Below are 12,858 nucleotides of genomic sequence, written 5' to 3'. Positions count from 1 at the left end.
AACACAGAATAGCGGCGATGGAAGGGTCTTTAGAACACATAATAAGGGTCCTTAGAACACAGAGTATCAGGGATGGAAGGCTCCTTAGAACACAGAATGTCAGGAATGGAAGGCTCCTTAGAACACAGAATGCCAGAGATGGAAGGCTCCTTAGAATACAGAATGCCAGAGATGGAAGGCTCCTTAGAACAGTGTCAAAGCTGAAAGGGACATGAGTCAGTGGCAGAGCGGGCACATGAACGTGAGTCTCCTGGTTCTCATTCTAAGGCTCTTCTGTGGCATCGTTATTGCAGGTCTGCCTATGTGCTTGGCCTTGTTCTGGTCACTGCTTTTCTTTATGGACCTTCAAGAGGCCCCTGCCCTTGGAGAGCACTCATTCTGGCTGGCCAGGCCAGATCGACACCCATGGAGCGCTCAAGAATAGTGTAGATGTGATCAGCTGTGAATCCAACGCCCACACTCTTAGGGGCCGTCTGAGGACGCCGTAGAATCCATGCTTGCTGAATAACAGCAACAGCAGTGCTAGAAATACAGATGCTGCTTTACAGTTCACAGAGCACTCTCCTAGCCATTCTCTGTCTGCAAAACAGGAGTGATAATGATGTGTGCAGTGTGGAACTTACAGGGTTGCTTTGGGGAAAATGTTTTGCAAGCCTTTTAGAAATGTGAACTGGCTCATTATTATTATCAGAAAGGCAGCATGATGTAGTGAATGAGGTCTAGGTTCAAGTCCTGCCTTTGACATAGACTGGCTGTGTGACCCCTGGGCAAGTCATTAAACAGCTTAGTACTCCCAGCCAACTCTCTAAGAGTGTATATTGTAAATGCTTTGTCCAGCTCTGTGGAAGGAATTTCTCATTGGGAGATCCCTATACCAGTATAGTAGATAGAGTAGACATGGAATCAGAAAGACCTGGGTTTGAATCCTACCTTAGAAAGTTACTTACTACCTATGTGACCCTAGGCAAGTCACTCAACCTTTCTAGGCCTCTGTTTCCTCATCTGTAAAATTAAGGGAGTTAAACTCCTTTAAAATCTCTTTGAATTCTAAATCTATGATTCTATGAAATTGAGGTTTGCTCAACTGTAAGTACATATACATGTGTGTGCATGTGTGTGTGTGTGTGTGTGTGTGTGTGTGTGTGTGTGTGTATATATATATACAGATATTCCAAAATGCTGCAGGAAGTATACAGATGAGGAATCTGAAGTTCAGGATTTGCCCAAGGATGTAAAATTATTAAGACTCAAAGCTGGGACCAAAGCCCATGTCCTAGAGTCTGACTTCCACTGTAGTGCCCTTTGTGATACCCTAAGAGGCTTCCTTGATTATAGCCAGCTCCTCCATCTTTGTCTCCGGCATCCCCAGGAGACCTACCCACTCATAATGCTCCAGTGTTCTCTCCCCTTCCCTAGGTGGGCATGGAGGTCCTGTGCCACAGCCGGGGGCTCCTGCAGATACCCGCAGTCCTCCACGCGGACAGCAAAGCCCTCGACCTGTCTCAGAACCAGCTGCACAGCATCATGGAAACTCCATTGATCTTTTACACCGCCCTCCAACGTCTCGACTTAAGCTCCAACCAGATCAGCTTCATCCAGCCTGGAGTTTTTGCCAGTCTGTTGCAGCTGGAGCACCTCAACCTAGCCCGAAATCTTTTGGGACGGGGATCCCAACACAATGTCAACGGGGGCATCGGGCCCCTGCCTCGAGTGACCACTCTGGACCTCTCGGGCAATGGCTTGTACGATAACCTGGCTGAGGCCTTCCTGAAGGATGCCCCTGGCCTGCTCACTCTCTCCTTGGCGGAGAATAGCCTCACCCGAATCTCCCGCTGGACCCTACAGGGAGTCCCCGCCCTTAAAGAGCTGGACCTGCATAGCAACGTGATCATGGAGATCGAGGAGGGAGCCTTCGATGCCCTGCCCCACCTTGCCCGCCTCAACCTCTCTATGAACTCCATCACCTGCATTTCTGACTTCAGCCTCCCCCAGCTGCGATTCTTGGATCTGAGCCGCAACAGCATAGAGTCCTTCCAGACGGCTGCCACGGACCGGGAGTACCAACTCTACTGGCTTGACTTGAGAGAGAACAAACTGTCACAGTTCCCCGACCTGCCCAGGCGCAACCAGCTCATTTACCTGAATGTATCCAACAATCTGATCCAGATGCACTCCCCTTCCTCCTTCAGCAATGGGGTCCCCAGGATGAAGGATTGGCCCACTGACCCCCATCTGGCCCCTGACCCAAGCGGGAACGATAGCTCCTTGGCCCTCTCCCGCCTCTTGTTCTTGGACCTAAGCTATAATGAGATTGAGGCCATCCCGAAAGGATTCTTGGACCCCATGACTTCCCTGCAGTTCCTCAACCTCAGCAGAAATTGCCTCCGCACCTTCGAGGTGCAGCAGGAGTACTCCCTGCCCAGACTGGACATCCTGGATTTGAGCCACAATGACCTTCAGGGTTTCACAGTGGGTGTCCATGGTCTGGCCAGCCTACAGCAGCTCTACTTACAGCACAATGCTCTGGCAGCCTTACCGCCTCTCACATTCTCCAGCCTCCCCAAGATCCAGCGGCTGAACCTACAAAGGAACTGGCTTCATCTCTGTGGGGCCTCCCAGGACCTGGGTGAGCCAGCTGCCTCAGGCTGCATTGTCTTTTCCAGCATCCCCACCCTCCGGGCCCTGAACCTGGCAGGCAACACCATGCAGAGGCTCCCAGCGGGTGCATTCCTGCAAACCCCGCTGGTCACTTTGGACCTCTCGGCAAACCCAGGCTTAGAGGTCATGCCTGGGGCTCTGGCTGGACTTGAATCCTCCCTAGAGGTGCTGCAGCTACAGGGGAATGGCCTGGATGCCCTTCATGTTGACCTTCCCCGCTTCACATGGTTGAAGCAGCTCAATCTCTCAGAGAACCAGCTGAGCTGGCTCCCGGCCTGGACCCGGGAGGCCTCCCTTGAAGAGCTGGATCTTCGGAACAATAGTTTCAGCCACCTTGAGAGCCGTGACATGAGTGGCCTGGAGGGGAGCCTCCGGCGCCTCTACCTGGCAGGGAACCCGCTCGCTTGCTGCGGCAACAGCTGGCTGGCGACTGTGATCCAGAGGGGGAGCGTGGACATCGCCAACCTCGAGGACTTGATGTGCCGGCATTCCAAGGACTTCAGCTCCCAGGAGGACGTCCTCTTTCTCCATGTCCACCCTGAGGACTGTGAGAAAGAGGGACTCAAGAAAATCAATGTGCTCATCATCCTCATCTTTGCTCTCATCTTGTCAATCCTCCTCATTGCATTGACCCTCTTCTGTTGCTTCTGCCGGCAGGAGTTTAACCAGCATTTCAAAGCCTAACCCCCAGAAGTGTTCCCAAGTCCCTGTTGCAGGGTCATTCTCAGTTCTTGGGAATGGACATATGTGGCTTCACTGGGGTCTCATAGACTCAAAGCTGGCAGGAAACTTAGACACCATTTAGTCCAACCCTTCTTTTGATAGATGGGGAAACTGAGGCTCAGAGAAGTTAAGGGACTTGCCCGAGGCCACGCAGCCAGTAAATATGGGTCTAGATCTCCTGGGCAGCTGGACACTTATTTCCTTTTCCAAACTAGCCCTGACCTTTATCCATTCAGCTATCCATCTGCTGACTGTGTTCAGCAAATGTGGGGATCCCTGAGTGTGTTTTTTACCTTTCCTCCCCAAGCAAATCCTTGGGGCCCTTCCCCTACCATCATAAGATAATTTGAAGGGATGATGTAGTTCAGAGGTTCTTTCATTCTACAGATAAGTAAACTGAGGCCCAAGGAGGTTACCTGCCCAAGGTCACAGAAGTAATAAGGTATAGAGATAGGATTTGAACCCAAGGGCTAGCAAGTCCTTTTCCCCCTGTAGCACACTACCTCTCGCCTACTTGGGGTCTGGGAAGACCACAGTCATCTTTAGGAGAGATCTTCAATAAAGTCATCCCAAGTGAAATTATACCCCTTTAGGACCAGAAAGTCACTTAGGGAAAAACCCTTTAAAATTTGTCTCGAAGCAAAATGTTTGTCACAATTTATGTTAATTCTTATAAACCTTACATATGAGAGGGATGAGAATTCTCCAAACTACATTCTTCTTTGATCTGTAAACTAATACAAATCACCAGCTGAGGCCATTACTAGATAGTCCAATAGAAGAAGATGATAGAAGGCTCTTCCCCGACCCCATAAGAAAATATGGACTGCCAGAGACTCTAGGACACAGCATTAGAGATGGGAGGCACCCTGGAAATAGCTAAGACCCAGAGAGAGGGAGGCGCTTGTCCAAGGTCAGAGAGCTGGGCTAGGACTCCTATTTCCTCCCTCCTTGGGCAGGGCTCTTTCCCTTATAGCCTAGATGAAGGGCTCCCTGTCCTCAGCTCCCTCCCAATGGAGGGGTTTCCATTGACCATTAGTTACTTACCCCTTTCCCATACTCCCATGGCCAGTTTGGGTGTTCCAGAGCCAGCTTCCCAATTCCCTTGGGCCCTGCCCCCAATATGAATCCATCGCAGAAAGCAAAGCTGAGTGAGGAGGTTGATTGGAGAAAGCTAACTTGTGTGTTCCACAGCCAAATTGGTCCAATGCCTTGCAGGTTAACAAGTATTTTCAATTCATTCTCTTGCTGTATTCGAATAGTCCTATGAAGAATATACAGAGTTTATTGTTCCCATTGCATGTAAGGGGAAACTGAGGCCCATTAAAGGGAAGTGACTGGCCCAAGGCCATGCAGGACAGAAATTCAAATCCCAGTGCTGTGTAGGGGGCAGAAAGTTCTCCAGTGTGGCTGAAGCATACACCAAGTGCTTAGGGGGAGTAGTATGAGGTAATGTTGGAGAAGTAGCATGGCTCCAGATTGTGGAAGGCCTTGAAAGACAAGGGTGGAAAGCAAAGTTCATGAACTTTAGAATTATCAGGGAAACTAAAAATCATTTAGCCTAAAGATTCGTAACCTGGTCTCTGCAGACCCCCAGGGGCCCAGGGAATACCTATGAACTTGCATAAAATTTTACATCTTTATTTTCACTAAGCTCTCACTAAAATTTAGCATTTCCAACTCCCTCATTTTAAGAATGAAGAAACTGAGGCCAAAAAGTGGACTTTTTCCTTGGTAGCCCCAAGGACCGATTAATTCCAGGTCCTAATCATTCCAGATGAATAAGCTTATACTCAATAAATAAGGATTAATAGTTTATCAGCTATTTGGGGGTGTTGCACTGTTTTTTCTATTTGCTAAAATTAAGGGTTAATATAGATTGTCACACACCCCCATCTGTTGTTTCTTCCCACTCCAGCGTCCACTGCAGTAGCTTAGCTGTTGTACCCTTAGTTCTTGCCCCTGACAATCAGTAAATCATGGCAGAGTTTCGAATCAGGGACTTGGGGGATGAGGGTGGGAATTGCCACTTTCAACAGCCACCTTGGCCATCTGGGGTGACTCCTACCCTGCAAGCAGGACTAGGAGTTCTAGTGCTGCTGCTGGTGGATGTGTGCAGCCAAGCCAAGTAGAAACTCTTCTGTTCTTACTAAGTTCCTTAAACTGGGGGTGATGGAAACTGGCAGGCATCTGAGTGTCAGGCAGTGTTGGCTGGGCCTGAAAGTAGTCGGGGCAGCAAGCGGGGCTCGGGGGCAGGATTAGAAACATTTGGTGTTCAAATGGAATGTAGACAGAGAGCTTGATTTGAAGGGGGAAACGTCCAAACAGTTTTTTCCCCAACTCGTCTCCCTTACTATTATACATGCCACTGTTCCTCTCTTTAGGTCTTTAATTACTGTCTCTGTCTATTTCCTTGTCTCTCTGCATGTATATCTGTCTCTGTCTCTTGTCTCCCTTTCTCTTTCTCCTTCCATTTCTAAATATCTGCCTTTCTTCTATCATTCCCTCTTCCTCTCCCACCATTCTCACTCTGTCCCTCTCCTCTCTTTGTCTCCTCCTCCCTTCCTCTTCCATTTCCCCTCTTCTCTCTCTCTACTCCTCCCCCCTGCATCTTTCTCATCTTTGTCTTTTCCTTCTTCTTTCTCTGACTTTCTCCTGCTATTTGCCCTCTATCTACAGAACAGCCAATTTGGTCCAACTTCTGGTAAATTGGGTCAGGAGCAGGGGGAGGAGGAGAGCTCAGTCAAGCCAGTTATGTGCTATTTCCATTAGGATGGTCCATCCCATACACTTAACCTGAACATTGAAATCCACTCCTCATCTGGTAGTAAAGCTCTGAGCTGTAGGTAATTTAAGTGGTTTTTACTTTAGAACCCAGAATGTAAGAACTGGGAGGGAATTTAGAGACAATTGAGTTGAGTCTCAAAGATGATTAGCCATTTGCCCAAAATTGCACAGTGAGATAGAGTGGTAGGCTAGAAAAGTCTAGGTCTTTTGAATCTCAGCTCAAGGCTGTTTCCTACTTAATAAAGAAGCTTGGAAAGCTGAAATATTCTGGAGCTGTCTAGCTCTGGGGGAGATACCAAGGACCATAGGAACAAAAGAGCAGGTCCTAACAGCAGAATGAGAGTAACACACAGTATAGGATCAAGATACTCCCCAAATCAAGAACTTCCTATGATACCCTGTAGCCTCCAAGAAAGACGCACTATAATGTAGCGTAAAAAGGAAGGGTCCCTGTGTCCCAACTCACTGTACCTCATAACACCTTAGGAGATGTTAATGTCTTAAAAAATGGGTTAACGTCCTAGGATCCTTTTATGAAGTGTGAACACCTTTTTCTGAGTGAGTCAGGAAAGGCAACCTTGCCAAGACCCCAAAGGCTTTTAAATAAAGCCTAGAGTTAGTGAGATTCACATAAATGCAGACAGGAGGCAGCAGTCTTTTCTGCCTCTTTGGTGGGGAAGAGGAGATCTTTCTACACTTTTGATTGCCATAGCTAGCTCTTCTTTCTGCTGCCAGGTGTCCCACTTCTTGAAGCTGCTTACTGACCTCATCGACTACCTCTCTTGTATCCATGTCTGTCTGGAGAGTGTATCTCTGCTCTCTGCTGGATATGATTTAGAGGCAAGGGTTACACTCTCCTCTCCTCTGACCCTGGGCTGCCTAGAACTCTGGATCTGACCCTCTAACTGCTAAATAGGGCAAGCAGCTCTGCTGCTGGACTGACTCTGTGGCATGATGGCAGATGACAGTAGGAGTGGAAGAAAATCCCTTCCTCTTTTCAGGTCTATCAAAGATCTTCAAAACCCTTTGCAAAAGAATTACCGGGTGTTAGTTAACACCTTATTAATCCATTAACACTTCACCTCTGGATTCTTATCACAGATGAAGAGGGAAATAGTGGAATCATATCCTTCCCCCCAACACTGGCCATCGCCCCTGCACTAGCAGCAGCCTAGTTTTTGGTAACCTTATCACCCTCTACTCCCCTTTCTATGCTCTTCGCTCCAGTCAAACTAGACAACTCACAGTCTTTCAGTTTCTTGCCAGTCTGCCTTCAGGTGCCTTATACTCCCTCTCAAGTATCAATAGTCATGTTCTACCATCTTCTTAGTGCTCTCTACAGACCGTGGGCAAACCAATATGGGCCATTATCCCCCTCTCCTATACTGTAAGTTTTCTGAGGGCAGCTGGCACATGCACTGGGGATGATCCCCAGCCCTCACTAAACCATCCAGTCAGTAGGAGTGATGGGCAGCCCATATAAAGGGCTGGGATGTAATAGATGTACGCTTATGATTCCTTTACTGGGAATTCCTCTTTTCAAGGAAATAATCAGAATTTCCACGGCCACCACAAGGGGCCAGCTTAGAGCAGACACATGGTGAACCAGTCAGTAGCCTTGGACATATAGGGTATGACAGGCCCATTCATGTCCAATATTAGGTTTCTAAATGTCAATTGTCCATTTTGGAAGTTGGGTCACCTTGAGCCATCTGTCTGTACTAAGATTAGAATTTGGGGGAAAAAATGAAATAGAGGTATGACATTCAATAGAAATGATTTAACCATGAATAAAGTGTTATTGAACATCAAAAATGGGAAGTAAATGACAGAAATGACATTGAAGCTGATTCTAATATTTTCATTCAGAAGATAAACCAATGCAAATTAATCATCATAACAAGGAGACCCAGAGAGCGCAGAAAGCACTCCACTTGTACCCTTCAACTGAGGTGAAAAAGAGAAGCCTCCAGTGCATTTGGAGGGCCCTGTTTGTTCAACCTTTGGGAGAACATGAATGTGAGTCCTACAGGAAGGGGCAGGCATAGACGGGTTGGGAAGGCCCTAATGAATGAGATGACAGATGCATTTGAGTATTTGAGAGAGCCTTTGGTGTCCTCTGCCTGGAATGCCTTTTCTCCCAATATCTGCCTGTTGAAATCCTCCCATTGTTATAATACTCTGCTTGGTTACTTCACCTGCCCTGAAGCTTTTCCTGGTCCCACATCCCCCTACTCTTCCAGCAGGCGGAAGTGATCTCTTTTTCCTCAGGACCCCCACAGCCTTGTGTCTGCCCCTGGAGCCCCCAGACATGAGTTACCTAAGAGCAAGACATTATTTTTATTGGTGCCTCCTGACAATGTCCAGCACAAGGCCCTAGACACAGCAAGTGCTCAGCAAATATTGAGTTGTACTGAAAAGAAACTCCTGTCTCCCCAGAGGGAAATAAAGGCAGGAAGCCCAGAACTCCTCCCTTGGCTGCCTGTGATGGCTGCCTGGTCTATGCCATCTCTTCAGATGCCATGTAAACACTACAAGATGCTGCTGTATACATATATGATAGACCTATAAGAATTTTGTATGAGCTGTATAGAGAAACTATGTGAATATATTAAAAGATAATTTTGGAATAACCCATTGGCCTGCTGACTTTCTGTTTACTACAAGAAAGAATAAGTGCTCTGCCTCAGCCTGGTGCAAATTGTAAAAGGGAGTGGGGGATGGGGGGCAGGTGTGTTTTGTGGGAACATTGGACCAGATGTCTTCTAATCTTCCCTCTGAGTCTCTGGTGCTAGAATCTAAGATTCTAGGATTCTGTAAGAGAGGGATGATGATATACAGGAAAGAAAAAGTTGGCCTCCGATTCAAGAAATCTGGGTTCAAATGTTGCTCCCAATATATCCTGGCTGTGTGACCCTAAGCAAATCCCTTAACCTCTCGGTGTCCCAGGCACCTGGCTAAGACAACAAGTTGCCTAGCTGTTGAAAATATGTTTTGGTGAAGGGAGTGTCTTCATTGGGAGTTCTCTACACCAATAAATAGGGCAGCTGGGTGGCACAGTGGATAGATCACTGGGGCTAGAGTCAGGAAGACCTGAATTCAAATCCAGCCTCAGCCACTTACTAGCTGTGCGACCCTGGGCAAGTCACTTAACCCTGTTTGCCTCAGTTTCCTCATCTGTAAAAAGAGCTGGAGAAGAAAATAGCAAACCACTCCAGTATCTTTGCCCAAAAAAAACCCAAAATGGGGTCATGAAGTGTCAGACACAATTGTAAATGATTCAACAACACAAAACACCTGCCATTTAATAGCTATATAAAGTTGGGCAAGTTGCCTAAATTTTACGGGTCTATGGGTTTTCTCATCTATAAAATGAAAAGGTAGGATTAGTGATCTCCAAAGTGCCTTCTAGTTCTAAGACTATGAACAACTGACATTTATATAATGACAAACAACATATAATTTATATAATATAATTATATACTAACTGGCATTTCTATAATGTTTTTTAATTTGCAAAACATTTTACGTGTATTGTTTTATTCGAGCCTCATGACGATCCTGAGAAGTAGGCCATTACTCTGCCCCTTCTACAGATGAGCAAACTTGAGGCTCAGAGTGGTTGAGTGATTAGCTTAGACTTACAGTCACACAGCATAAGGGCCAGAATCTGAACTAGGCTTTCCTGATTCCAAGTCCATCATGCCAATCTACTGTACCATGTTGCCTCCCAAGAGATCATCAAATCTAAACTTTATAAATAAGAAAACAGACTTGGAGAGGGAAAGTGATTTGTGCAAGGTTACCCAGATAACTAGCATTAGGATTTGAACCCAGGTCTTTGGCTGTACCTCCACCCCACTGTCTTCTGCCCTAAGGCTCATATTCCTCTTCCTCAATTGACCTGAGTCAAGGAGCGGGACAAGTTGATGCAGCCCAGGGGTCATCCCAACTTCATTCATGTCTAGCCCCAGACTCATTCTTCTGGGGAGACCGAGAGGTCCCTGCTGCTTGTTCCCTGAGTCCTCATAGAAAAGGGAGCCATCTTGTCTAATCCTCTCACTTTCCAGATGCAGAAACCGAGGCCCAGAAATGGAAAAGCTCCTGTCCAAGACAGCGCAGCTGGCCAGCAATAAAACTTCAACCATATTTGTCAGTCCTTTGACTTTTGCCCCAAGATTCCTGGACAGTTCCAGCTCTGGTTCTACAGCTGTCCTACCTGTTCTATGCTCTAAGTTCTCCCAGTTCTGCTGTGCTCTAAAGGCTCTTTCAGCTCTGACATTCTGGGCTTTAAGATTCCTTCCTGTTTTAAAATCTTCGATTCTAAGAGTTCTTCCTGCTCTAACATTCTGTAATTTAAGGTCCCTTTCAGTTCTCCCATTCTGTATTCCAATGTTCTATGCTGCTGTAACATCCTCAGTCCTAAGCTCCCTTCCTACTCTAACATCCTCAGTTCTAAGTTCCCCTCCTACTTTACCATCCTCTGTTTTCAGTTCTCCTGTTCTAAATTCCCTTCCTGCTCTAACATCCTTTGTTCTCAGATCTCCTCCTGCTCTAACATCCTCAGTTCTAAGTTCCCTTCCTGCTCTAACATCCTCTGTTCTAAGCTCCCTTTAACTCTGACAGATCTCTAATAATATACTTTTTCCACCTTCTTCCGCACAATTCTTTGTTGATCAGATGCTGCGTCTTGCACAAACTCACTATCCACATTTCCGTTGCCTACAACTTTAATTCTTTGAAGACTGTTGTATCCAGTGCCTTAGAGCCAGACAGCGTCACTGGAAGAATACTGGAATTTCAAACATGGGCTTCTGTGTCTGGCTGAAGCTTGGGGTCATTAAAAGCAGGACACAATTTTCCAAATGCAATCCAGCCCCCTTTCCTCCTCCTGTTTAATTCTGGAGGCAGCCCATTGTCTGGCTGCCAGATGGAGAGTGGGTGGATCATGGGTTAATGAACCATACTTGGTTAAAGAAATAAATGGGTGGCTACATATAGGCTAGTGTTCTGGCTTCCATTTCTTTGGCACTTTTTTTCCTAGATGTTTTCCTCCTAAGATTCCTGTGAAGCCAACAGCATAAGCACATTTAACAGATGAAAGGGGAAGTGAATAAGTATTTGTTAACCACCTACCATATGTCAAGAACTGTGCTAAGTACTTTACAAATATGATTTCATTTGATGATGATGATAATAATAATCATTATTGTCATCATTGGTAACATATAGTTCTTACAATGTGCCAGGAACTGTGCTAAGCACTTTACAATTAATATCTCATTTGAGCTCACAACAACCCTGGGACGTAGGTACTGTTATTATCCTCATTTTGCAGGTGGGAAAAGGATCAACCAGGAAGTGTCTTGGACATCAAGTACTTTGTAAATGGTAAGAGAGGGCAGAGTATGAAGAAGCTCTGGACTGAGTTTCAGGAGGCTTGTGTCCAAAACCTGGCTCTACCACTTACTAACTTTGTGACCTTGGCAAAGCCATGGAAACTCTCTAAGTGTCAGTTTCCTCAACTGAAAAATGAGGTTATATATCAGAGTGCTTGTCATCTTAGGGAAGGGAAAGGGGAGGAAAAGAGGGTTGGAATTTGGAATTCAAGACTAAAAAATAAAAGAATGCTAAAAATTGTTTTTACATGTAATTGGGGGAAAATAAAATATTATTAAAAATAAAAAACAAAATGAGGTTAATAGTAATAATAGCTAGCATTTATATAGTGCTTTAAGGTTTTGCAAATTACCTCACAAACATTTTCTCATTCTATCCTCATAATAAGCCTGAGAATAACACTAATAATATTACTACTACCTAGCTAGCATTTACATAGTGCAGGGATGGGGAACCCGTGGCCACATGTGACCTTGAGATTTGTTCTGTGAAGTTTGGATTCAGTCAAAGAGACACACTTGAGGACCTAGAGGGCTTTATGTAATGGAGGAAGTCTGTCTGGGACCAAGGTCAAGGCTTACCTTGATGCTACTGAATTGAGTGAAGGTAGAAAAACAGTATCTCCTATATAGCATTGGATTTTCAGAGGATCTGGGTCCAAATCCTTGGCCTGCTACTTGCTACCTCTATAACCCTATACAACTTCTTTCCCTGTCTGGGCCTCAGTTTCCTCCTCTAAAAAATGAAGAGGTTGGACTAGATCAAGGGTGGGGAATCTGCAGCCTCAGGGCCACATGTAGTTCTCTAGGTCCTTAAGTGTGGCTCTTTGACTGAATCCAAACTTCACAGAACAAATTCCAAATTTGTTTGAGGCTGCAGGTTTCCCACACCTGGACTAGATGATGGCTAAGGTCTCTACCACTTCTATGACTTCTGTTCTCCATTTCCTCTTGTGAAATAAAAAGGATTGATTTCCTATGGTTCCAGTCTTCAAAAATCTCCTACTTTGGGTGCTGGCCTCTTTTTTTTTTCAAAGTGGCATTTTTGCCCACTTGCATTTTACTCTATCCCTCCTGATTTAGGGAGGAAAAGGATGGAGGCTGCTGAGAATGAGGAAAATAACACCTCCTGAGGTTGTTGCGAGGATCAAAGAAGATATTTGTAAAGTGCTTGTAAACCGTGGAGTGATATATACATTTATTATAATAGCATATTATATTGTGTGTCGAGTATAATCATTTATATTATTATCTCATCTCCTTGAGCCTTCCCCAGGAGAGAATTAGGTTC

At 45.8% G+C, this 12,858-nt stretch overlaps 1 protein-coding gene across 5 annotated transcripts in view; it reads left to right on the top strand.

Annotated features, from left to right (window-relative positions):
* Positions 1-8,801, top strand: part of LRRC32 (leucine rich repeat containing 32) — a 54,298-nt gene extending 45,497 nt beyond the window's left edge. For all 5 annotated transcript variants that reach the window (XM_078156928.1, XM_020989524.2, XM_020989523.2 and 2 more), the window contains one exon: positions 1,417-8,801. In XM_078156928.1, the coding sequence (XP_078013054.1) occupies positions 1,417-3,342 (1,926 nt within the window). In that variant the 3' untranslated portion in view covers positions 3,343-8,801. The remainder of the gene's footprint in view (positions 1-1,416) is intronic.
* Positions 8,802-12,858: the final 4,057 nt, after the last annotated feature.

Source organism: Phascolarctos cinereus, unplaced genomic scaffold (genome assembly GCF_003287225.1).
Source record: "Phascolarctos cinereus isolate Bilbo 61053 unplaced genomic scaffold, phaCin_HiC Scaffold_726;HRSCAF=1367, whole genome shotgun sequence".
Classification (NCBI taxonomy): domain Eukaryota; kingdom Metazoa; phylum Chordata; class Mammalia; order Diprotodontia; family Phascolarctidae; genus Phascolarctos; species Phascolarctos cinereus.
The sequence above is the reverse complement of the archived record's forward strand: the minus strand, read 5'-3'. Positions and strand labels throughout refer to the sequence as shown.